Source organism: Myodes glareolus, chromosome 1 (assembly GCF_982192425.1).
Source record: "Myodes glareolus chromosome 1, mMyoGla1.1, whole genome shotgun sequence".
NCBI classification, from domain to species: domain Eukaryota; kingdom Metazoa; phylum Chordata; class Mammalia; order Rodentia; family Cricetidae; genus Myodes; species Myodes glareolus.
In genome coordinates, this window is record NC_142026.1 from 135,658,196 (window position 1) to 135,684,667 (window position 26,472).

Below are 26,472 nucleotides of genomic sequence, written 5' to 3' on the forward strand. Positions count from 1 at the left end.
GCTGTGGGAGCCCTGGGACCTGGCCCAGGCTCAAGAATGCTTACTGGGTCAAAGAATAGGCTAGCTCATGACAAAAACCATGGCGAGAATGGATGGCCTCTTCCTAGTGTGCAAGGCAGCAGAGAAAGTAGAAAATAGAGGAGTCCCAGAGTGTGGCTGAGTGTGGCTGGGTGTGGCGCCCACAAACACTTCTTCCCAGCGATAGGCAGTTTGCTTAGCTACATCACCCAATCTTCCAAACCTTGGTGTTCTGGAGAGGGGACTTGTGTTGCCATCATCACACAGCGGCTGAGGTGACAGATGTCGGTCACACTATACTCGTGGTAATAGATCATGAGCCGAGAGCTTTACATAAGTGCAGTTACTATTAGTGCAAGTAGTGGGGGATCATAGGGACCCTAACTGGTACCTGGACCACTTGGAAGCATGAAGAGCAAGGATTCAAAGGTGATAAAAATCACCATCCGTTCTTTCCCTGGTGTCTGACCCTGCTACAGTTCCGTAGGTCTCCACTACAGTTCTGTAGGTCCACTGCCTTTGCTGATGGGAAAGGGTCCCCTTGTAGGCATACCCAGAAGCTGTGCCCTGAAGACCTAACAACTCTCTCCATCATACGTGGGCATGGTTGTCTAAAGTGGACACTAGGCCGGAAGATATTTAACCTGCTTGGTGCCCTGGCTAATCCTTGGCATGGGGCTAAGGAGGTCTCCCTCACAAGAAGAGGGACATGGGGCCTGAAACCACAGGGCCAGCTTTGCCCACATCTGACTGCAGGACAAAACCTGGCACATGAAGTTCTAGAAAGGCCTACCCAACCCTGTGGCGTCTTCACCCTTAAAGCTGTGACAAGTCCTGTCCAGCCCAAGTATGATGTCAGGCTTCTTTTGGAGCCCAAGGACCAGGAGTAGGGATGTGAGAGACAGGCGTTACTTAGGAGAACAAGAAAACATGTTTTACACTGAAGCAGAGGACTTAAAAAATGGGGGAAGCTGGGCAATGGTAGTACACACCTTTAATCCTGGCACTTGGGATTAAAGGCAGAGATGGGTGGATCTCTGCAAATTCAAGGCCAGCCCAGTCTACAAGTAAGTTTCACAGGTTCTAAAGCTACAGAGAAACCCTGCCTCAAAAGAGAGAGAGAGAGAGAGAGAGAGGGGAAGGAAGGAAGGAAGGAAGGAAGGAAGGAAGGAAGGAAGGAAGGAAGGAAGGAAGGAAGAAAGAAAGAAAGAAAGAAAGAAAGAAAGAAAGAAAGAAAGAAAGAAAGAAAGAAAGGGATAAAGTCATAGCAGGACACCAGGGGCAAGTTACCACTGCTTCCTTCTATTTTATCTACAGGGGCTTGAAGCTCCAGACTCACAGGTCAGCTGCCATAGTATACAGGTCAGGTTATCTGCAGATAGGTCATGTTATCTGCAGGTGGTTGATAGCAATAGACAAGCAGGAAATGCTTCAAAGACCCTGCAGCTCCACCATCAGGCCATCACTTCTGCATGCTCCATGCAGTGACGCCACTGACCAGCAGAGGGCGGTACTCACTGAGATGCAAACACATGAGGGGCCCTGCCAGCCTTGCACCTGCCCCTTGTCCCACGTGCCACCTAGCCTTGAAGACCCATTTGACCACCATCCTTACCTACATCTCGCAAGCACTTCACGGTGATAGCAAAGCCCTTGGTGCGTGGCAGCAGATGGTGCTTGAGACTGGGCAGTCCCTTGGCTTGGGCCACCTGCATGCTGATCTGGTGTTTCTTCTCTGTGAACCGTGTGCCCTCACAGTGAATCAGGAACTGAAAAGCAAAAGATGAGGTCACACAACCCCAAGGTCAACCAGAGGCCACAATCAACCCAAAGAGGTGCAGAGTCACGCCTGAAGCCCTCGCATTACACAAAGCCCTAAGGTCAAACACAATGTCAGGTCCCACTCTGTTCCCACTGTGTTCATTCCTGTTCCTGAAGTGGCCCCTAAGTGTGGCAGCCATAGGAGCCACACAACACACTGTTCCTCTGCCTGTGTACCAGGTAGTTCTCTGGGTAGTCCCGGAGGTGCAGCAGGCTCTTGGCGACCGTCTGCCGATCCTGCTCCCACTTGCGTGTGCAGAAGATCATTTCCACGAAGTACCACATCCAGCCAATGATCGGGACGTAAGCCAGCTCTTTCTTGGCCAAGACTTTGGAGTTCTGAAACAGAGGTAGAGCACTTCAGGGTGTCTGTGAGGGAGACAGAAGTTACTTCACGGCTGTTGGAGATCTTAGGGGTGAGAAGGAACCAGTTATACCAAAGGCTGCAAACCAAAGCCCTGGCATTCAGAACTCTTCTTGCGGCATTGACCTAAGGTCAAGACCATACTCACCCCTTGGGGTTGGGCTGCTCCATGATCAGGGGTCTGAAAGTGCCAGCTCTCAGCTGAGGGTATAGAGGCTTGAGGATGCTCTCGTGGGCCAGAGCCCTCTTAGGCTATTGGTATTTGGCATGCTCACCAAGCCCACCCTGAAGCTCTGCCTGGGCAAATCTGTATGACGCCATCAAAGATGGCCATCAACAAAGCCACTGAGTTCTACAGACAAGGCCAGCAAGGTCCACTTGGCAGATGGGCAAGTGGAGGTCTGTAGAGTTAGAGGGGCCCCATAGGAGCAGGGTAGGCTGGGAAGGCAACCTGGATCACATGTCTGCCTGCCTGCCTCCCCACCATCCCGCTGTGTGTGTGTGTGTTGTATGTAATCACATTTGTATGTATGAATGCAGGCACGTGTGCCATGGTACACATGTGGAGGCCATAGGACAGCGGACATCAGCCCTCATCTTCAACCTTGTTTGAAGTGGAGCCTCCTTGTTATTGCTGCATATCCCAGGACAGCCGGCCCACACTAGTCTCAGGATGCTCTTGCCCTCACCACTCAGCTCCCTATGGGAGCCCCGGGATTACAGACACTCACGCTATGTGTCTGACTTTCAGGGAAGTTCGGGAGAATCCAAACTCAGGTCCTCCTGCTTGCGTGACAAGTACTTTACCCATTCAGCCACCTCCCCAGGCCCCCTACACCACCATCCTCCCGTCTGTATTTTTACCCCTTGGTTTGGGGCTGACTAAGATGCTCCCTGACTCTTGAGATGATGTCCAAGTTGGCAGTGTGGACAGTTGATGGCATCTATCTGTCCAGTCACGGTCCTAAGCCCTGGCTGCCTAGTGGGGAGAGCAGATGCTTCACGTAGCCCCTCCCCTTGGGCCCCTCTTGTCTTCCACTCGGCAATCTTCATACTGTCAATGTTTCTACCCAGCTTCAGGGGCTTCTGGAGAGGACTCTCCTACACAAGCTTTCCTCTCAGCACAGAGTCACTTTAAAGTCTCAGAAGTGGGGACAAACTGTTGGACTCCTGAGATGATCCTACTCTTATGCCTGTCACCCTGGAAACCAAACTGTCTCTGGGGTCAGTTCTCCCTGGCAGCCCATTGTCCTAGGTCCACACTAGACTTCAGACCTCGGAGTTCCCTCTAACTCCTGTCTATGACAGGGAGGGACATTCCTCCTGGCCCTCACCTTCTTTTGTTTCTGTCACCTCCCAACTTAAAATTTCTATGATGAAACCAAATGGAACCAAACTAAAAGCCTCCACTGACTAATCAAGCTCATCTTTCCGGTGGTTAAAACTGTTTTTAAGATTCTATGTACTGCATCTTGCAAAAATTACATGTGGCAGTGCTCAGGAATTACAGGATGACCCATACTGCCACCTACAGGGATGCTGTCTCTCATCACAGCTACTGGCTCTAACATCGCAGTTACTGGGCTGGCGAGGTGGCCAATCTCACCCAGTCAATCATAGCTGTGTTCTCAGGCACACTTCCTATTCATGGTTGGTCCTCTTAAGAGACTCAAGTGTGTGTTAGCGGTTCACCTTTGGTAGCTGGTGGAGAAGGCTGCCCTGGTGGGTTGTGAGATCTAGGGGTTCAACTAGAAGGGGTAACTCACTATCTGACATCACCAAGAGTATGGGGAGTTCATGTCCCCATGGTAAAAACATTCATTGACTAGTATATTAGTATAGCTGAGTCTACACACCAAGGCCACTCTTCCCTACTGCCCACTGGTGTCAATGCAGTCTTACTGGCACACGAGTAACATTCACCCGAATGCAGCAGTCACACAGTTGCTACCATAGGGCTAAATGGACGTCACAGAGATGATGCAGTCCACAGAGCTGAAACGGCTCACTCTCTAGCTGGCCAATTACAAGTCAAATTAGTCAACCCTTAATTTACAGCCACCAATATTCGCTCTATCTAAAATTCTCGCGTTACACTAAGTAGGAGGTGGATAGATGAGGGGGGGATGGGTGAGTAAGAGTGAGGGGGGCGCCATGCTAACATCTTTCACAAGTCAACTCGTTTATGAGCGGAAACTGTTCTGAAAGGAAGACAAAAACACATCTAGGGAAACCTGACATTTATACAGGGTGACCACAACCACCAGGTGCGGCAGTGTCTACCTTAGCCAGTTTTTAGGTCACAGTTCATCCTACAGTTGAAAATCTCCGGAACTTATCTGGCAATGGGGGTTGGGTGTGAGAGTGAAGGGTGTTACTAGGTCATGAGGGATGAGAATTTTATTATCGTGGGTGTCCCAGCCAGCCAGGGAGGACATCACCCATCTCTCAGAGAAAACAGTCACTCTGTGAGCAGAAGCAGCATTTCCAAGGTACAACGTGTGACCAAATGACCATAGAAAGATCTGCTTTAAATAACACAGGGATTTGGGGCATCTTAACCCTCAGATTTGGTGGGTTTTAACCCACTTCAGTACAAGATTTCAAACGAGACCCCTCCTAGGTCCAAGACAGTGCCAGGTCTGCAGTTAGGATCTGTGGCCAGCACTGTTCCCTGTCTTCGAACCCCAACCCCGCCAGGGTCTGGCAGAAACCCTGTTCAGGAGCGAGGTCACTCCACAGGATGGTTCCTGGTCAAAGCTGTGCTTGCATTAATACCTTACTAACTTCCAGACACAAAACCATTCCTGAAGGGGGCTGGAGAGATGGCTCAGAGGTTAAGAGCACTGACTGCTCTTCCAGAGGTCCTGAGTTCAATTCCCAGCAACCACATGGTGGCTCACAGTCATCTGTAATGAGATCTGGTGCCCTCCTCTGGTGTGCAAGCATACATGGAAGGAATGTTGTATACATAATAAATAAATAAATCTAAAAAAAAACATTCCTGAAGGTTTAATCAGTTAGTCCTTAGGGTCTAGCCAAGGTTCGTCATTTCTACTAAATACGTAAAGATCAGAGCTGCAAGATGATAGCTTGAGGAAGAAGGACGAGCAAGCCAACCTGTTAACAGCTCAACCTTAGTGCCCACTGGTGACACGAGAGTTTATCTTCTGGAATCATTAACCTCAAACTGACCAGTCCATGAGACCGCTATCTAGCAAGGACCTCCTTTAGGCCAGGCCTGGTGCCAGTGCTGGGGACACAAAGGTGGATGGGACTGTCTGTGACCTCAAGGAAGGCAGAGTTTAAAGGCAAACTGTGGTGGAAGTCACTTCCCCTGTGCATGGGTCGAGGGACTGCCCTCCTGTGAGAGCAATGTGTACAGGGAAACCCTGGGGTGGCAAAGGCGATGGAGGCAGTGCTCACAATGATGAGCAGGATGCAGCAGTGGGTACCAAAAGTGAGAGACTCTATCATGCGGTACATCTTCCTTTCCGCGCTGGCCCTGCTCTGGCTTTCCAAGGTCTCTCTCACAGGAAAAGGCTGTGGAGAGTTTCCTACTAGAGAGTCCCAAGAGAGTCTCCAAACAAAATGAACCCTGTTCCGTGATCAGTCACAGCCATGGGGAACATGCGCAGGCCACACGCAAAACAAAAGCACTCTCGAAGAATTCGTCTCTCTTGGCTGGAAAATAACCGTGGATCGTTTATCAAAATCAAGCCCAGTGTGCGAAGTCCTTCAGCTCTGAATGGGATTTCCCTCAACCCAGCCGCTTCCCTCCCCTCGGCAAGCCTCAGACTTTTCTAGATTTGACTGGTGTGCAAAGTGTAGTGGGGAGGGGAGGGGCTTTGGGTGGCCAAGGAGTGTGCTGTGTGTGACCAGCAAGAGTATTTTTCACCCGTGCTTTTCTCTGAGGAGCTGTGGCAGCAAGAACAACAAAAAAGAAAAAAAAAGAAGGAGCTTCCTGTGCAAGGTTCTCCCCACCCCCACCGCTTGACACCCCATTTCCACGGCCCCACCCCTCGCCACCTTACTATTCTGAAAGGCCTGCCTGGATGCTTCCAGGATGGCCTTAGGCCAGAGCATCTGGGAGGATAAGCAGAAGGCATTACAGGGAGTGGGGTGGGGGTGGGGGACGAAACAGAGGCAGACACACACAGGACTCCTTACAGGCAGGAGAGATAATGGGAGGCCTGGCTTTGACAGGTGTGTGGTGGGATGGCCAATTGAAAGAGTCCCAGTGGCAGGTGTGCAGGGCCCCGGGCGGGAACGGAGGGGTGGGTGGGGGTAATTAGTGGGGAGCAGAGCTGTTCTGAGCAGATGTTACCGGTTAGCACCATTTGCAGAAGAGGGAGGTGGCTGTGGCCGGCCCTGCTATCAGGCAGTCTAGTCTCTGCAGGGCCAGCATGGCTAACTTAACTGGCTTGCCAGAGGAGAAGGGGCCCTGCAGGGCTAGCTTAGGGCTGGCTTGGGAGTACATTCAAGGAGGTGCCTGTGCGTCTCTGTGCTGCCTGGGACTTTTCTCTACCCAGGATTCACTTGGTCACCTTGTAGATGCCATTTACTTGGATTTCTTATCTGTATGATACCAGGTTCTCTGCCTCCCCCTCCCCGTGCCCCTGCTTCCTGGCTCAGTACATGAACAAACGGTCAGGGCCTAAAGTAGCACATCTGTCCACTCGGCCTGCCAAAATCTGCAGTTAGGGTGCCAATTAATCTCGACTGAGATATACGAAATGGATTATTAGGGCCCATTTTCAATACGAGGTGCTCTCGGAGCCCTTTAGAGAGCCAAAGACAAGCAGGAGGCGCTAGGCCCTCCTCCCTAGCTGGTGGCTGGTGTGCAATCTCAGCTGAGAGCTGGACAATTGCAGGCCGTCTGCTTCGTGGCTGAGCCCACCGTCAAAAGGGGGATGATCTCGAGCCCCAGGATGGTAATTAGCTAAAAGTGAGAATCCTGAACCCACAGAGTAGGGAATGGGAGGGGCTGTGCCGGAAGAGCAGAGATTGTAGCTCTCAGGAGCACCACCCTGTAGGAGGAGGAGGCTGGTTTTGGCGCTCACTATTCACCACCCCTCCACTGGGTTCAAACAGCATCACCAACATGCAGACCCAGGTCACCCCGTGTTGACTTGAGCGCAGGAGTTGGAGGTTGGGGTGGGGTGGAGGTTAATAGACACACTTATCCCTCCTCTAGTGGGGAAACCTCAGATGTCACACCCAGGCTGCCATGGTCCCTGGACACCACTCACTCGGTGGGTATACCAATTATAATTTCTCTTTTCAAGTACCCACTCTCTTGGGCCTTTGCCCTTGACCTCTTGTCCCTTTCTGGAGTCATACCAAGTCTTTCCTAAGGAGATGTCCTGCCATTCTCCGCGGCACACGAAGGGTTAACAGCCACTGCCCAGATGGCTTATACATGGTCAAGCCAGACAAGGTCCCAGACTGAGAGGGGAAGCGGATCTGAGGGTTGCACCTCTAACCAGAAGATATTTGCAATTGATCCCTACTGAAAAGAAAAATCAGTTTTCAAAAATGGAGTGTCGCAGGGCCCATCAACCACACTCCAGGGCAGCCCCTGCCCAGGAGCAGATGCCAGCACAAAATGAACTTCATGCTGGTTTTGGTGAGCTTTTTGTTTCATTTTGTTGTTGCTTATTTTTTTGTTTTGCTAGTTCTTTGTTTGATTTTTAGTGTGTGTGTGTATATGAGACAGGAACAGAACATAAAGAAAACACATTGTATAAAAAACTTTCTCAATAAAAATTAAAAAAAGAAAACCACAAGCTGGGAAGTGGGGCCTCATGCCTTTAATTCCAGCGTTTTGGAGGCAGAGGCAGGCTGTAAACAGTGACCGCTCGTTCATTCCCAGCCACCTAGACCCAAATAATCATACAGAAACTATATTAATTACAACACTGTTTGGCCTACTAGCTCAGGCTTCTTATTAACTAACTCTTACACCTTGAATTAACCAATTTCTATTAATCTGTGTATTACTACAAAGCTGTGGCCTACGGTAAGGCTCCAGCGTGTCCCTCTCCTTTGGCAGCTACATGGCATCTCTGTTTGGTTTTCCCTTCCTGTCTTTACTCAGCGAAGCCATTGACCAAAACAACTTTATTCATTATCCAATAAAAGCAATGCATATACAGAAGGACATCCCACATCAGCAGGCAAGATCTAAGTGAGTTCAAGGCCAACCTGGTCTACAGAGGGAAACACAACAAATTCTAACCTGTTTTTAGGCCTTGCTGCCTTGCAACACCTGACTGATATTTACCATGAGGAGGAAATGAGAGAAGGTCTAAACAAAACATCAGAGTGGGGTGGGCAGCCTCTGAGATGCTCCCACCAAGAGGTGTTCCTGGGTGTGGGCTAGGAAATCCCTCACAAACAGAATCCAGTACAAGGTTCCATCGCACACAGCAGTGACTTCTGCCATGCTTGCTACTGCAATCCTCTCTTTAGCACTGCACATCCGGGGAGAAGGGACTACCCTGTCCAGGGAAACCCTTCAACAGGTCCGTGTGTCAGAGACTGAGGCAGGAACAACAAGCCTGTGACTAAGCTTGGAAGCTAGCCAGTACCTGCCAAACTTTCGGATGAGACCATCACTCTGGCGGTCACATGACCGCAGTCTTTCTAGCTCTCTTCTGGAAGCCCAGCTGGTTGGCGTCTGCCTGTCCAACACTGCAGGCTGTCAACTGTCTGCATGCCTGTGCTTTAACTGTCTCACTCCAGGGACCACACACTGCCACAGATGACTAAGACACATAGCTTCATTAGGAGCCGAAGCAAAATCTCCCAGATGGCCTGAGAGTTAGCCGGCATGCCACAGCCTGGGTGGCAGATGAATTCTGGGAACAGCAGCGGGGCACACATCGTTAATGAAGTTTTAAGCCTGGCACTGTGCACAGACTGTACAGTCTTGACCTTGACACATTCATGTTTCACTGAGGCAAGAAGACAAGCAAATAGGACCAGAAGCTTTAGTTCACTGAGCAAGTGGAGACGCACTCCCAAGCTAATCCCAGGTCACATTTGGCCCAATGAGGCAAAGGTCAGTCTGTGTCTTGGAGCCCTGATCCCATCCAGCAAGGATGGCCCAGCCTTAAAGGGAACCTGAGCCTCCAAGGACAGGGTGCTGGGTTGACCCTGGCCACCTGCGTGGAGGCTCAGTGTTTTCACAAGGTCAACCTGTTTCTAAAGAAAATCCTATCACTGTCCTTCATAGTCAATATCAAGAATTTCTGTAAATTATATTTATTTTAAACTCATTTCCTCTATTTCAGATGATGATAAAAAAAATAACAGTCAGGATTGACATGATCTCTATCTGTCTATCCATCTATCCATCTATCCATCTATCCATCTATCCATCTATCTATCATCTCCCTCCACCACTCTACCCCTGACTCCCTCCTCTTAAGCAATTTCCTCAGACCCAGAAGGTTCTCAACACCATGTTATACAAGGAGACGAAAGATGGAGAAGATGTTGTTGTTAAAGGTCATTGAAGACAAAGGAGTCTGGAAGGGCAATCAATTTAACCAAACACTTCCCTGTCCTTTCAAAGCAGGAGGAATTACAATTATGGGTCGCTCTGGGAAGAGGGCAGGCACTTTGTCTCGCCTCTCTGTGACTACTGTGCCTCTGAGGGACGGCAAAGTTGCCACCGCTCATGACAGAACACAGCCCAGCAGCAACTACCTGTGAAAGAAGCCACTTCCTCATCTTCCTTCCACTCTTCCTTTCTTTCTCCTCCTCTCTCCCCCTTTTATCTTCCTTCCCCTCCTCCTCTTTCTCTTCTCCCAAAGCCTTGCAATCCATGCAGTGATGGCTCTGCCTGCTTCTCTGGTAACTGGAGAAAACTGGCAAGTGATTCGCCTCCTCACCCCTCAGTTCTTTAGGGGACACTAGAGCTGGGGAGGTACAGCAGGGTGAACCTGGCTCCCAGGCTGCAGGATGCTGTAGATACTGCTCTGGTTCAAGGTCTGAGACCTGCTTGCCGAACCTCTTGGTGGGCTCTCCCCAACTTCTAAGCTCCAGCTGCCCCCACCGGTGGGAATGTTCATATCCATTACATCCAAACCCTGCTGTTCGGGTTTAAAGATAATTAAAATGAAAAATCTCTGAATCTAATATTCATTTAACAAATCAGTGTAGAACTGAAATCCTTGCCTGGAAGGAGGGGCGGCAGTCTGCTTCAGGGCATCTGTGTCTTGCCCAGTGCTCAGAGGAAGGAAGTCTTCCCAGGGCTCAAAGTGTTTGGAGAAAATCCTAGATTGTTGGGATGATGTCTCTGCTCCATGAAGGCCTGACCTTAGGGCACCAGCCATTCCTAGCTCCTTCTCTGGAGCGGAGGCCCTTCTCCAGCCCTGGGTGTCCTCTCTAGTTCTGGTTCCATGTTCTTCTCATGGATCCCCTGATTGGCTTGGGGACACCCCTCTGGCCCCGAGTCCCTTTCTCTGTTAGTTTTTCAGGTTCATTTCCTTTCCTTAATGTATGCCTGCCTCTCCCTGGCTGTAGACTCTTGGCCACGCCTGTTCCTGGATTCGGGGCCATGTGCAAGCTTCTCAGAACTTTAGTGTCCCCTTCCTGTGGCCCCTTCCCAGACCTCATAAAGGTACCAACAACTCCTGCTTCTCACAAGGACTGCTGTATGTATCCTATCAGCAGTCAGCCTGTGGTTTCAAGTTCCCAAAGCTTTGGAATCAGACTTGCCTGTTGCTTCCTTGCAAACTGCTGTTGATTTGGGAATACGGAGAAGTGAGTGTCTTCATCAACAACCACTGTGAAGAGACACCATGACCACGGCAGCTCTTATAAAGGAAGACATTTCAATGGGGCTGTGTGATATAATGTCCTGCTGACCTGGTGCCAGAGGGGTAGCAAGCAACCTCCACTAGCCATGAAACCCCGCTGGGTTACACCTGACCTAGCCCCGGACTTTCCACACGGCCGCTAGCCCATTCTTTATGTTACAGATACCTTTTGTTGTCCTCTGTGAACCTTGTCTGAAAGTTCCCTTCCCATGAATACAAAGCCTAGGCAAAACTCAGCTTAGAGGAAACCCAGAAAAACGTGGTACCTCATGAATCGGTACTTGCACCTGGCATTGTATTTTCGGAAACTTCATTCAGTTTGTTTTGAGATATGGAAATCTACTAGCTAAAGTATAAATGTTGGAAAAAATAAAGATGCCAAGGGGCAAAGGGAAAGGCTTCTGTTCACCGAGCCTGAGCCCCCTGCAGCCGCAGTGGCTCGGTTCACTCTCAGGTGTCTCTGTGTCTTTATTTCACAGGCTGGTGGGAACCCACGCACCCGCGCCAAGTTACACATGACAGAACTGGCTTCTATTCAGAGATTAGGTCATCATCATCATGGCAGGAAGCATGGAGGCACACAAGCAGATGGCTGCATGGGCAGCTGACAGTGCTTTATCTAGATCAGCAGAAAGTATGGCAGGCACCGGGCCTGGCTTGAGCGCCTGGAACCCTAACGCCCACCCCAGTGACCACTTCTTCCAGTAAGACCACAAGTCCCAACACCGCTCCCTGGCAACCAAGCATCAAATCTACGAGCCTGTGGGGGGCATTCGTATTCAAACCACCACAGCGGAGGAGAAGTGGCATGAACGGTGTGCAGAAAGACGTGGGGATCGGGGTCATATCGCTCCCCTGGGTGGAGCAGGAAGCTGAAAGGGCCTCAGGGCCCCCTCACAGTGACTCTTGACTTACGGAAAATCCATCACATTCAGAACAAAAAGGCCACAAAGCCACCTGGCACATTCAGGAGTTCTAACTGTCTTCCAAGCCCAAGATGACAGGGCCATGGTAGCTTCCTACCTCTCCCATGGTTCGACTCACCCGGGGACAAGCTGGTCTGGTGATGTTAAATGGAACATCCCAAAGCTCACAGAGAGTTTAAATACTCTATTACTGTTGATCATGACTATAATTGCTCTATTTAGTTATTATTTATCTCGTTATTCTTAATTACAAGTTAAACTCTTAGGTCAGAACATGAAAAGCAACACACAGCACATATGTGATCTGATATTACCCACAGACTCAGGAATCCTTGGGATGCCTTGGTATGTCCCCAATGGACCAAGAAGGAACCTCTGTACTAAAATTTTCATTTTTGTTCTGAAAACATATTTGAACACAAATGCAAATGTGCTTGTGTGTGTGTGTATGTGTGTGTGTGTGTATGCGCCCCCCCCCAGAGTCAGTGAAAAATTAAATGGAAAAACAAAAGAGATGCTGTCAACAGAAGGCTCACAGCTCAGTATTCTAAACATAACGGATAGTGTTCATGCACTACCAAAACCCAGTACACCATGAGCAGACCACCTGCTTGTCTGTGGGCCATCGTCACAAATGCAAAACTTCACCTCCGTGTTCTCAGGAAAACTGGGGCCTTTTCCACCCTGGGGCCAATGCAAGTTTCCAGTGCAGTATCTGAAGGCCGCTGGCGACTGAGCCATTGCTGGGCACAGGCTCAAGCATGGCACGCCGCGGTGTGTGAAAGATGACACCAGCCAAGCGAGGAGACTGCAAGCAGGAAGTCGAACTAATTCGAGGGAAACGGAATGTAGGAGTCATTCCAAATTCTGCAACGGAAACTTTGCCACTTAAGAGACTCAACGTTCTTAAGCCTGGAGCAATTCAAAAATCAGGCAAATTCTGCCTGTGAGCTAAGCAATTAAGAATAGGAATTGGGCCAAACTAGACAAGTTCCCGTCCAAATCCAATTACAGCTGGGTGGCCTTAGCAGACTACAGAAACTCTAATTGAGGTCTGTTTTGGAACGGTGGTCTACATCCACTCATAAATGCTTCTCTAAGGATTAAACAGTAAATAAACAGCAAAACTTATTTGGCGTGTGGTACACGTGGGTACATCCTGCAACTGCTCATGAGATGTTAATTATGATTCTAAGCAAGAAGGACAAGCATCATGATGGTTCATAGTGTCAAGGTGGATGGTTCTAGACTCACCAATGAAGCACGCTTCCAGGCACGCCTGTGAGTCATTGCCTAGATTAGATTAACTGAGGTGGAATGAGCCACCGTTACTGTGGGTAGTAACAGTGCATGGCCCAGGGCCCTGAGATAAATTAGAGGGTAAAAAAACTAAGCTAAATCTCTCTGCTTCTTGACTGCCGAGAGAATGCAACTGGCCAGCTATTTTGAGCTCTTGCTGCCAGCCTTCCCCTCCAGAATAGACCCTTAAAACTGGCCAAAATCGGCCTTTACCTACCTAAGTTGCTCTTGTCTGATATTTTCTCACAGCAAGGAGAAGAATAACCAAAAACAGGCAGCTTTTGAGAGCATTTCATACTATAAAAACCAATAATCAATCATAATCATAATAAAACAAAAAATAAAAATACCTTGCCAAAGCTGAACATACCTCTCATCCCAACTCTCTGGGAGGCTGAGGACACATTTTAGAAAAGCCTGGGCCCCATAGCTAGATCCTACCTCACCTCTGCCTCCGAAATAAAAACAAAAACAAACCCTGCCGATTCTGGAAGTCCTGAGTGACCAAGAGCAAACGGCAAGCTGTATGGCCGACTCAGAGAAAGGAGTGATGGGTAAAGGCACAGCCCACTTACCCCCAGGATCCCAAGGCGCTCAGCCAGGCTCCAGCCACAGAGAAAGTCAATCTCAAATTTATGGTTGAGAACCACGATGGCGTTTTCCTTTCCGTAGTGGGGGGAGGACCTCGGGTCGGTGTAGATGGTGCACTCCGTGCCTGACCACCACTCCAGAAGCATCACCAATTCTGCAAGAAACCAAAGGGCACACAGATTGACGTCACCGCCCTGGGGTCCTGGGGCTTGCTTTTCTTGGCCATGCTAGAAAACAAAGCTGCTTCTAAGGGCAAAGTTGCAGGGCATTTTAGCCAGGACCCCAGCTGTTGGGAGGGTCATAAACAAGCAAGACCCCGCAACAGTCTTCAGGGAAGGAGAGGAAGCTTCGGGGTAGCCAGTCCTTTATACCTCTTGACGAAGTGACTTGGGAGAAATAACATCAGTCTGAATCCACCCACATCCATGTTCAAGTGCTGACCACATGAGATGGTGTATGTTTTAGAAACGACTGGCTGACAAGCTTCTAAACTCCGTCTAAGAATGCTACGGACCCAAGTCCTTCTCTCCCGCTAATGACTCCTGAGGGCATCAAGAATGGGCAGCAACCACGGTGGAGCAAAACCCAAGTTTCTCCATTTCAGTGACTCAGAGTCAGCATGCTGTAGGCTTCAACAAAACTATTACCATATTCTTTGGAGGGGCCTGTGAAAATGACAATCTGACCGTGTTCTTGGGGAAGGCCTTTATTCTAGGCAGCCAGTTTTCTGAGGCTGGGGGTCTCAGGAAGACCGTGGGGGAAGCTCTAGACACAAGAGTTGAATGTGAACAACAGCATAGCCCCTCGAAGTGCACCTTTAGAGTGGGAGGTGTTGGCAGGGAGAGGTGCTCTATGGGTTCTCTATGAAGGTTGCACCCTTGTTTGTAGTACTTAGTGGGGTACACATTGTATAGAGTGCTCTTACACCCTACATGCACACAAAGACAAGTAAGTGTGTTTGAACTTGATTGTCCTGGAGATTGTCCTTTCTCTTCCAGACTAGAGGCTGAATATGGAACACTAGAACCACCTAGAAGGCCCCATAGTCTAGTTTCTAAGCAGTGATGCTGTGAGATTTCCATAAGCTAACCCCATGGTTCGGCCATGTCTTTTCTTTGTGGTGTGGATGCCTCAGGGGGTCTTGTAAAAATTTCTGGTAGTCAGGACCACTCCGGTTCCCTCTTGGGAAGGCCACCTGAGAAGTGCTCCCAGAGGCTGCCGGGTAAGGAGAATGTCACCCATCCTGCTGACTACCCTGCTATACCTTTGATCATTGCCATAGGCATTCCTCTAGGCCCTGAGGCTGAGTCACCCGGGTGGGGACCGCTGTCCTCAAGTGTGGAGGGCCACATTCTCCATTGCTTCAAGGAACAAAGGTAGAGATTGACCTCTGTAACCCTAAGGTGTGGCGGTACACGCCTTTAGTCCTGATGCCTGGGAGACAGAGGCAGATTGACCTCTGTGACCTCAAGGCGTGGTAGTACACGCCTTTGGTCCCAATGCCTGGGAAGCAGAGACAGGCAGATCTCTGTGAGTTCAAGGTGATGTAGCACACGCCTTTAATCCCAGCGCACGTGCTTGGTAACTCTCTACCGCTGCGTCCCTGCCTACTCCCGAGGCATCATCTGGGATAATGGGCAGCGGACCAATCCAAGAGTGACACGTCAGAAGCGAGGACTGTTTCCTTTATAAGGGCTGGGTTCCCCTCATTCTGGGTCTCCGCCATGTTGGCTGATGCTCGCTCTCCCAAGGGGCATTAAAGCTTTACTGCAGAAGGATCCTAAGTGCCCCGCGTCGTTCTTGCTGGCGAGGCCGAGCGCGGGACACTCAAGCCCACTAAACAGAAAAGGTAGAGAGAAGACTAAATTGGCACACTGTGCCATAGAGAAGTGTCTGCTGTCCCCTCAGACTGATGCTACTGAGATGACCCAGACATTTCGCCCCTGCTCAGTCAGTGAGTCTGGCATTTAGAATGACACCAACAGCCACCAAGTCCCCTTGACTGCTGATATTTAGTCCAATTTAAACGCAGATCAAAAGCCTGGATCTACTGTAACTGTAAGCATGGGGGCCATCTGGCACATTCCCATGGGCTTATGGGTAGGATGGAGGCCTACATGTGGGTGAGGCTCCATCGTCCCCAGTTAGTCCACTCTGGAAACAGGAGTCAGGCATGAGACAACGTCAGGTGGGTCACACACAGGTGAGAGGCCACCCTGGTTCACCTTCTTCAAATCCTCAGTGCTGGCTCTTCTGAGACCTCCTGGCTAGACACTTGGTGTGAGTCACCCATTGTCCTTCCAATAAATGCCATCTGAGGAGACCACAGGCAGCGTTTCCTGACACTCCCAGCACTTACAAACTGTTCCGGCTGGAAGATACTGTCTCCCAACTAAAAGCAGGAGAAAAGCCCGATGCCGGTGCCTTCATTTTGTATCTGTCTGTGCTGTCTTAAATCGTTGGGACAGACCTGTCTAACTGCAGGTAGGCCTGCCCGTCACTGAAGGGCGATCTGTCTAAGTACGATGGGATGTCAGCATGAAGGACAGAGAAGACTGACATGTCGCTATCAGCACCCGCAATGTCCTGCCTGCACAGCATCCCCTCCCAAAGTGCCCAACAAATATGTAACACAGCATTGTGAAATCAGAAAACCGGGGAAGGTGCACACCGGGTGTGAGGGACGGGGAAGCATTCAGGGTCTCTGCAGTCAGCAGCAATTCTTAAAACCTCGATTTCCCAACTTTCAGTTTACTTAATGCTGCCCCATCTGTTTTCTCTAGGCTGTTCCCTCGGACAGAGGCGTGACAGCTGCCCCTTCTCAGAGCAGCTGCACCTGATGTCCAGCCCTGGCCCTGGTTGCTATGCATTCTTCAGAGTCCTGGAATGGTCCTTGGGCACCTGATGCCAGAAAGGGGAATGTTTACAGGAAGTGACATCAGTGGGGAAAAAAATCCCTAGTTATTGCTTTGAGGGGCCAATTGAAATCTGAAAGTTTTAAGCTCTGGCTACAGATGTCTGGCCTGACCTATGGATTTGGTTTTATTTGCTCTTGCACCCACCATTCAGCTTAAAAAAATTATGGGTAGGAAAAGGAAGACACAAGCAAACATGGAAGGAGGAAAGGGAGGCATGTGTGGCGTCCTAGGTGTTGGAGGAGCTGGTTGTTCATCCCAGTTGCCCAGAACTGAAATAATCACACAGAAATCATATTATTTTAATCACTGCTTAGCCCATTAGCTCTAGCTTCTTATTGGCTAACTCTTACATATTAATTTAACCCATCTCCATTAATCTGTGTATTGCCACTAGGTCATGGCTTACCGGGTAAAGTTCCCAGCATCTGTCTCTGGTGGCTCCATGGCTTCTCTCTGACTCCGCCCTTTCTTTTCCCAGCATTCAGCCTAGCTTTCCCTGCCTACCTAAGTTCTGCCTTGCTATAGGGACAAAGCAGTTTCTTACCATTCATTAATGGTAATCATAGCACACAGAGGGGAGACTCCCACATCACCTAGGACAGTATTGTGGAAATGAGGATACTGAGTCTCGGAGAGGGGAGACGATGGCCTAGAAGATATGGGTATGTATACCGAGGCTGAGCCAGGAGGCGTCCCCAGAGCCTGATGCAGATCTGAGACGCTGAACACCTAAACGCCTGACTGTCTGAAGGAGGAGTCAAGATGAGTGGGGAAAGAGAAGAGGACCAGCAGGGAGGGGATGCACCTTGACCTTGGGCAAACCTGTGCTCAGATTAGCTACAACAGAGAGATGAAACTATACAAACTATACAACCTCCCTGACAGGTCTCAATGCATTAAAGCAGATAACTGCCTGCCATGATGGGACTTTCTCCACAGCGCTATCATTGACGACACACACACACACACACACACACACACACACACACAAGCAGCAGGGAAGCAGGTGGGCCCAGTGTCCATTTTGAGGTAGCTGTGTCTATTTAAGCATTTTACAAGGCTGGCTGACTGATCAAAAGCCAAATTATCCCGACCCATCTTTAACCCCTTTTGATAATCATGGACTACTCTCCTCAGTGTGTGACTATCAATTAACAACTCCGGGGACTATAAAAACAGAGCCCTGACCTTCACTAACCCCAGGGTTCAGGACGCAGTCAGAACATCAGAAGTCAGTAGTCAAGGTTCCCACCTGGCTATTTCCCACCCACCTGGTGTTTCCACTAATGCATTTTAAAATATCTTGGTCTGTGATTTTCTTTGTTGTTATTTTAAAAGTTTCACAAAAGGGTTGGAGAAATGGCTCAGCGGCTAAGAGCACCGGCTGCTCTTACTGAGGAACTGGGTTAGTTTCCTGCACCCACATAACAGCTCATAATCCTTAATAACTGCAGTTCCTGGGGATCTGACCCCCTCCTCTGGCCTCCATAGGCACCAGGCATGCACATAATACACAGTCAGACATGCAGGCAAAACACCCACTACACACACACGCACACACACGTGCGCACACAGATGTCTACACATATATATCTGTTACATGTATTTGTTTCTATATACATATGAATATGCATGTATATATCTTTACATTTTTTTCATGAAACCATTACTGTATTGGAGCATGGTGTATGGAATAACCTAAATCTGGGTTCCTAGGCTGCAGTCACCTATCTTTGGCTCTAGAATAAATTGCATATATAAACTATAAATATGGGGCTGGAGAGATGGCTCAGAGGTTAAGAGCACTGGCTGCTCTTCCAGCGGTCCGCTAAAGGAGCAGTTTTTTTAATCTATTTCTTTATTTTATTTGCTTTGGTATTTTGTCTGCATGTATGTCTATATGAGGGTGTCAGATCTTGGAGTTACAGACAGTTGTTAGCTGCCAGTGGGTGCTGGGGATTGAACCCAGGTTCTCCAGTCCCACGAGATTTTTCTTTATCTACCTTCTTTGACCATTTTCTGTCTCCTTAGAGACAACATCACCCAATCATAAATACTTGCTACATCAAGACACCTCGAGTCTTGGGATCCTCAGGAGCATGGAAAATGACTCAACTGAGAAGTCAGAGTGGGAAATTTCAGAGTGGGAAACCCCACTACACACAGAGCGAGGGCCCAGCTTCCTCACAGTAGCTTCCTCCCAATGGCCTCCTTTTTAGTCAGCGGCATCTGGCCTCAGATTCACCTGATGGTCCAGGCGCCTGAGTGGGAAGTGTAGATACTTCAGAGATCCCAGGATGGGGCTGGGAATGTCAGACACTACTCTGCTCCCAGTTTGGTGGCACATAAATGTAGTCATGAGGGAAAACAATGTATTGCTAAGTTAACATTAAAAAATTAAAAAATGCAGAAAAAGGAAGTGCTCAGTAAACAGAGCCACTCATTGTCAGGAGGACCTGGTGTCTCTGAGGTTCCTTGGAAATACAGGCCTCTGGGGATCCTTCAAGAGGGGCATCGGGCTTGGCTGAGAAGGTGGAGGTGAGAAATAGAAAGATGAGGGGCATGGTGCCAGGGCACGATGCCAGGGTACGGCAGATGGGGGAGTCCCCACTTCAGTCCTCTGGAACTGTCTGGGGCCAGCAAAGTGCAAGGGACCTGTGATTCCACACAGAGCCTGCAGGTGGCGCCCCAGCTTGGATGGGAGCACTCATACTCTCCACTGCACCATGCTCACTCCCAGCCCTCTGTGAGAGCCCGCTCAGGACAGTGTTTCTGGGTGCACAGCCAGGCTTCAGTTGGAAGCCTTTCTGTTCACTTGGGTCCCACTAACCGAATTTGTGCTTTCATTTCCGATTTGGGTAGGCCTTGGAGACCACCGGCCCTGGGGTGGCGTGACTCAGCATACAATAGAGTTACTGCTGGGCTCTTCTTGACCCCTGGAAGATGCTGGGGACACCTGTGTGTCTTTAGCCCCGGTAGACAATGTCACAGTCCTGTACCAGGATCTTTCCAGACAGGCTTTGTACTTCGGAGGCTTCTGAGGTTTCATTTCTAACCCCAATTATCACCAGTTAAAAGTTAAATTATAAAATATAACTACATGTACTTATTGTGTCGCCAATGACAGATAATCTCCTATGTAATTATGTGCTTATTAAAATTAGCTGAACCAAATGACTAAAACACCCTTCTCGAGCTGGGCCTATGTGTACAGATGTGCACAGCTCAGCTGCGTAGATGTCTTTGAGCGATGACCTCTAACCCTGGCAGGGCTGGTCTGGTTCTCAGAAAGAGGCAATGAGGTCAAAAGCTTAAGTGTTGCTTCACGCCCTGGGGCACAGGGGAAAAGAAACATGGGGCATCCAGACCCTGAGTACTTACCACCCCCACTCTGGTAGCCTGAGGTCTGGGTTTCCGAAAGTCCCTTCCCAGGAAGGGGTAGAGAGCATTGACCCTCAGCACCCTCACATCTCTGACTACCCATTGAGATAGATACCGCTAGACAGTCTGATAACCCAGCCATCTATTAACTAACATCATGTCAATACACTCAGAAAGGCATGCGAGGTAAAACTTAATCACTCATTTCAGGAATTTTCCAGTTAATATTTTTGATCCATGGATGATGGGGGTAACTGTGAGAGAAGTGAAACTGTAGATGCTGCCCCCCATTTCTCCCTCCCTCACTCCCCCTCCCACCTCCCAGTTGTTCTAGACACAGGAGGGCTGGGGACTAGCAAGCACAGTCTTCTGAATACTGGTTCCTGCCCAGGTATGTACTCTTGCTCCCAGGGAGGCTAAACTGCCTGGTCAGAGTGCTTGCATCTGCCAAGGGTTTATGTCTAACTTCTGGTTTGTGGGGAGGAGCGCATGTGGACGGTGTAGTCATGGTGCTGACCCAAGGTTTATGACAAGGAAACAGGGGGAAATCTCTTCTAAATTAAGACACACCTCAAACAACAGAAAACTAAGTATGGTGTGTGGCTGCCACTCACAGCCCGATAGGAATGCGACCATTATTTTTTTTAAAGACATTTGGAAACAATTGCAGAAATCAATCGCAGGATACGAATGAAATAACGCTACTGTGATAATCATATGAATGATTACGCTACTGGTGTGCTGTGGTGGAGAGGCATGTGGTGGCCAGAGGCTGGCATCAGTGTGTCTTTAATCTGTTTTCTGCCTTATCTTTCATGACGGGACTTCTCACTGAAGCCTGGAGCTCAATTCTGGGCTTGGCAGGCTGGCCAGGGAGTCCTTGTTACAGGCGTGAGATGCCATATCTGGCTTTTTGACATGGGTGCTGGGATCTGAGTTCAGGTTCTCAAATCGTGTAGCAGCTTTACTCCACGAGACACCTCCCTAGTCCTGGCTGGCCTGGAACTCACCTAATGTTCAGAGAATGAAGTCCTGGGTTTAGTCCCCAGTAGCACAGAAAACCAGGCATGGCAAGGCAGGAGGATCAGAAACTCAAGGTCATCCTTGACCACACTGTCAGTCTGAGGTCAATCTGGGCCCTATGTGTCCAAAAAACGAAACAATTCTCAGTCTAACATACCAAGAAGCAGACTCTGGGAGGGATTTCCTCCTAAAGCCCGCCATACCCAGGGAACTCCATGCACCACCCTGCCCTCTCCTGCGCTGTTCTACAACAGTCATGTGACATGTTCTGCATTAGTTAACTTACGTAAACTCTAGAGTCATTTGCTCACACATCCATGGATCTCGTTACCCATCGCGCATCACCTTGGCCCTGCCCATGTCTGTCCTCTATCTACTGCAGCCCATTCTTTCTTCTGTGGTAGTCTGAATGTAATTGGCTGCCCTCCCTGCCCCCAGTAAGCTCATAGGAGCTGCAGTATTAGGAAGCAGAGCCTTGTTGGAAGAAGTGTCTCACTGTGGGGGTGGACTCTGAGGTCTCCTATGCTCAAGCTACGTCCAGTCTAGTTTACTTCCTGTTGCCTGTGGGTCAAGATGTGGAACTCTCAGCTCCTTCTCCAGCACTGTGTCTCCCTACACGCCACGTCCCACTATGGACTGAACCTTTGAAACTGTAAGCCACCACGATTAAACGTCTCCCTTTATAAGAGTAGCTGTGGTCATGGTGTCTCTTCACAGCAAAAGAGACCCTGACAAAGACATCCTCCATCCTTGATGTGGTTCTCACTGTCTCCAGCATCACTGGGTTCTCACAGCCTGCAGCCACTTGAATCCTGTCCCGACTTCCACTGTCTCCTTACAACACAGGCTAGGCACAGTACAAACTCCTCAGCCACTGTGTGTCCTTGGCTAAGTCTGCTCCTGGGAGGACCCTGAGTTCCTTGGCCCTGAAAACCAACAACCTGGCTATAGCTAAATCATTTGGAAAGAGCTGTTACCAAGGTCCAGGGTCACACCAACTAAGGAGCCATGCATGGTATGGTACATGCTTGTAATCTCAGAAACTGGGAGAGAGAGGCAGGAGGATAAAAGTTTCAAAGTTATCCCTGGCTATATAAGTTCAGGGTAAACCTAGACTACAAGATATCCTTTAAGCTTTTTTTAAAAAAGCTGACTAAGGAACCAGGCATGGTGGTGTGTGTACCTGTAATCCCAGGGCTCAGTCATGGGGCTAGCAAGCTTGAAGGCAGCCTACGCTAAAGAGCGAGATCTTGTATTAGGTAAAACAAAACAACAATAACAAAAGCTAAAAATGGTTCAGGCCTAAGGTCTTTTAAAAAGTATCCTAAAAACAACCTCAGAAATTACAATTTTTTCTGCATATGGTTGCTCACACCTGCAATCCCAGAACTTAGAAGTTTAAGGCAGGAGGACTGTCATGAATTTGAGGTCAGCCTGGGCTACAGAGTGAGACTGTGTTCTGAAACAACAAAATAAATTATCTTTCAATTAAAAGAAATTATGTGTATGAGTTTGTCTGCCTATTTGTGCACCGTGTGCATGCCTGGAGCCTGTGGAGGCCAGAAGAGGACACTGGAGTTACAGATGGCTGTGAGCCACCATGTGGGTCCTGGGAAGCAAACCCAGGACCTCTGGAGGAGCAGGAAGTGCTCCTAACCTCCTAGCCCTCTCTTGCACTTCATTAAGTGTCATTTAAGGAGCATTTATACTAAAGTTTAAATCCACACAAGAAACACCTGCTTTAAATTTTCATTACCGTTTGCTTCTTCTCATTGGAATAGAATAAGACTTATTCTCAAAATACAAACTTATTCTTCACAGAGAAATAGGAACGTGTCCGCACACATATACACAAGCCATCTTTATCCAAATTTTGAAAGGAATAAACCGATGCTAAAGTGAACACAACTACCAAACTGATCGGAGAGGAACACAAAGGGAGTGTGGCCTCCTTTCACAGTTCTGAGATTGTCCTGAAACAGGTTCTTAAAACATTTCTTCCCTGCCAAGAGGTGGTGGCACATGTCTTTAATCCCAGCACTCGGGAGGCAGAGGCAGACAGATCTCTCTGAGTTCGAGGCCAGCCTGGTCTACAGAGCAGGTTCCAGGACAGGCTCCACAGCTACAGAGAGACCCTGTCTAGAGAAAAAACTTCTTCCCAAGAGGCATCTTTTCTTAGGCTGGGGCCTCAGGATATCTAAGTCTGTCTCTTCTGGAACACAGGACCTTTAATAAAGCAACTTAATTACGTAGAAAGGACCAGCGAAATGGTTTCGGAGGTGCAAGCCTGACATGAATTCCATCCCTGGTAGACGGAAAAACTTCCACGAATTGTCCTCTGACCTCCACACATCTGCAGGATGTGAACACAACCAAAGACATATGCAAATAAACACAAATAAACATGCAATTAAATAAATATAATAAAAATTTTAACTATGGAGACTGTCAGACTGGGAACCAGTGAAGTCTCCAGAGTTCCTTGGTGCTCCCTTCACATAGTGGGGGGTCATTCCCACACACAGCCCTGGGTCCTCCCCACACACAGCTCTGGGTCTTCCGCTCACACAGCTAAGTCCTCCCCACACACAGCACTGGGTCCTCCCCCCCCCAGCTCTGAGTCCTCCCCTAATATCAGTTGTTGCCAGTGAAATCTTCAACTCTAATATTTTTTAAAAGGGGGGGGGTGATTTTCTGTCCCTTTGAGGTCACCGGGTAAAGCACCAGGTACACAGCTAAATATTGATTTCTCATAAACTGCACACCATTTGCCCACATAAACCTGACCAGACATATTTGTAAGAAATTGTGAGCACCACTGGAATCAAACACTGAAATACCATTCATTGTTTGCCTGGAATTCAAATGTGGCTGATGCCGAGTTTCTACTGGTTAAGTCTTAACATCTGTCCAGTGGTAGCCATGGCAACAAGCCCTGCCACAACTCATGGATACAGGTTGAGAGGATGGGGAAGTGACCTTTTGGGGTGAACAGCCTCCCCTGGGGGAGCAGGGCCTCACTGGCCAACAGCACCTGACCAGATGGATGTCCACACCTCAAAGAACAGATGAGGCTCTCCCAAAGCCACACAGATCCAGGGAAGCATGCTGACTGTCCCAAGCTGCTGAGACCCTGCCTACTGAGGGTCCAGGTCTCTGACTCTGTTGGCCTCTAGCGAAGGTACAACACATGTTTCACGGGACATTGTAAAGTCTGAACAGTAAATTCGTACTTTAGTTACACCCCACTTTTTTAGAGAGAGGATGTCTCCAATGTTTAGCCTGAATTTGCTAGTGAAATTATGAGTGACTGTCTAAACCCTTATGGCCTGGCAGCCCTGGGGACACCAGGAGTCAGGATGTGGACCCCATCTGGCAACAATCAAAGCGTTGATTGTAGAAGCTTGCATAAACAGGGTTAGTACAGCAGTGATACTGGAGGAGGGGACCATACAGCTCAGGGTGACAATCAGGACCCAGGGACAGGCACTGATTGGATAAAGGCACAAAGAAGGTAATGAGGAGTCAAGGGGTTTATGGCTTGCACACTGCAGACAGCAGACAAGGCTTAGGTCTCACAGGAGTCGCCTGTCAGGTTTCCTGTTCCTCTAAGAGATGAAGAGACAGGCTCACGACATGAGCTGGGCTCATCACAGACCACAGAAAGCCAAGACTTCGGGATCCGTGCCCTTCTCACACAGTGGATCTGGGTGCCTGGGGGCCACAGCCAGGGCAGTGTGCCCACCTTCTGGACACCGTAGCTTCATCAACCCACTCTCTTGCCACCTGCTCTGCTCCCTCCCACCCACTACTTGGACTCTGAGTCATGGTTAGGAACAAACCCCTTGCTCATGAGTCCTTTAATGACACTCTCACAGAGCCTCATTTCTCCCAAGTTCTCTCACCACCTAACAGGGCTCAAACAAAACCAGTTTCATTGTGATATAGGCACTACCACAGACGCATCTCTGAAGGCTAGGTTATTGTGATATAGGCACTACCACAGACGCATCTCTGAATGCAAGGTTATTGTGATATAGGCACTACCACAGACGCATCTCTGAATGCTAGGTCATTGTGATATAGGCGCTACCACAGACGCATCTCTGAATGCTAGGTCATTGTGATACAGGCACTACCACAGACGCATCTCTGAATGCTAGGTTATTGTGATATAGGCACTACCACAGACGCATCTCTGAATGCTAGGTTATTGTGATACAGGCACTACCACAGACGCATCTCTGAATGCTAGGTTAGGCCAAGCAGCACCCCACCCCACCCCACCCCCCTCGGCCAGGCTTCTTTAACTAGAATCAAGAAAAGGGTCCAACCTGTTAGACACTCCCAGAAGCTCTGGAGGTAGGGAACAGACTCAGAGGAGAGGAGAGATGCACACGCTTGTCCCTCACCTGTCGCAGCCCTAGGGACATGGACTGAGTCATTAGGTTAAGAACACAATCAAGATTAAACTGCAGCTGTGTGACTTTTGTAGCCCTGATACTTAAAGTGTTGGGAACGAAGATTTTGTCAGCTGTCGATTGCGTGTGCCAAAAGACCGACCCGTGCGGCATCGGTAAATACGTTAACTGCACAAGAGGGAGCTCGGGGATGCGACCTGAGCCCAAGGTCACTGCTGCCTCTACAGACTCTGGAGTCAAGGAGCTGCTTCTCCAGATGGTCATGGACAAATGAACTGTTCTTTATTCTTTCTTTTCTCCCTCCCTTCCTTCCTTGACAGGGTCTCATGTAGCCCAGGCTCTGAACTCACTACGCATAGCTAAGGATCACCTCAAACTTCTGATGCTAGCATTCTTAGCTCTGAAATGTCTGAAGTATTGGTGCGCGCATGGCACTATGCCTAGATTATGGGGTTCCAGGGACTGAACCCAGGGCTGTGCACATCCTGGGCAGGCCTCTACCAACTGAGCTATGCTCCAGACACTCTTTTTCTTAGTGGTTCCTCTAAGAATCGATTCACACCTCCTGGTGAGGGTCATGGCTGGTGTGCAATCAGGGAGGTTCGCTGATGGGCTTAGGCGTATCAGGTGCAGACTGCGCATCCTCCTTTTTCCTCACACGCCAGAGGCACAGCTGCATCACCTGCCACTCTTGGGGCAGCGGTCTGTTGTCTTTGGCCTTGCCTGCATTTAACACCTTCCTTGGTGTTTCTGGTGTTCTGGAATTTCACTACCATGTGTCTTAACGTGACTTTCTTACCCCACAGACGCCACTGAGCTCCTGAACATTTGGATTCACTCATTTATCAGCTCTAGAAAATTCTTGACTCTGGCCTCTTC

General features: G+C 49.1%; 1 protein-coding gene across 1 annotated transcript in view; it reads right to left on the minus strand.

The window, feature by feature from the left end:
- The window catches only part of Agpat4 (1-acylglycerol-3-phosphate O-acyltransferase 4), a 107,913-nt gene that overhangs the window by 7,170 nt on the left and 74,271 nt on the right, over positions 1 to 26,472 (minus strand). The window contains exons 3-5 of the mRNA XM_048420798.3: positions 13,835 to 14,004; positions 2,017 to 2,178; positions 1,634 to 1,787 (exon numbers count right to left, since the gene is read on the minus strand). Of these exons, the coding sequence (XP_048276755.1) occupies positions 1,634 to 1,787; positions 2,017 to 2,178; positions 13,835 to 14,004 (486 nt within the window). The remainder of the gene's footprint in view (positions 1 to 1,633; positions 1,788 to 2,016; positions 2,179 to 13,834; positions 14,005 to 26,472) is intronic.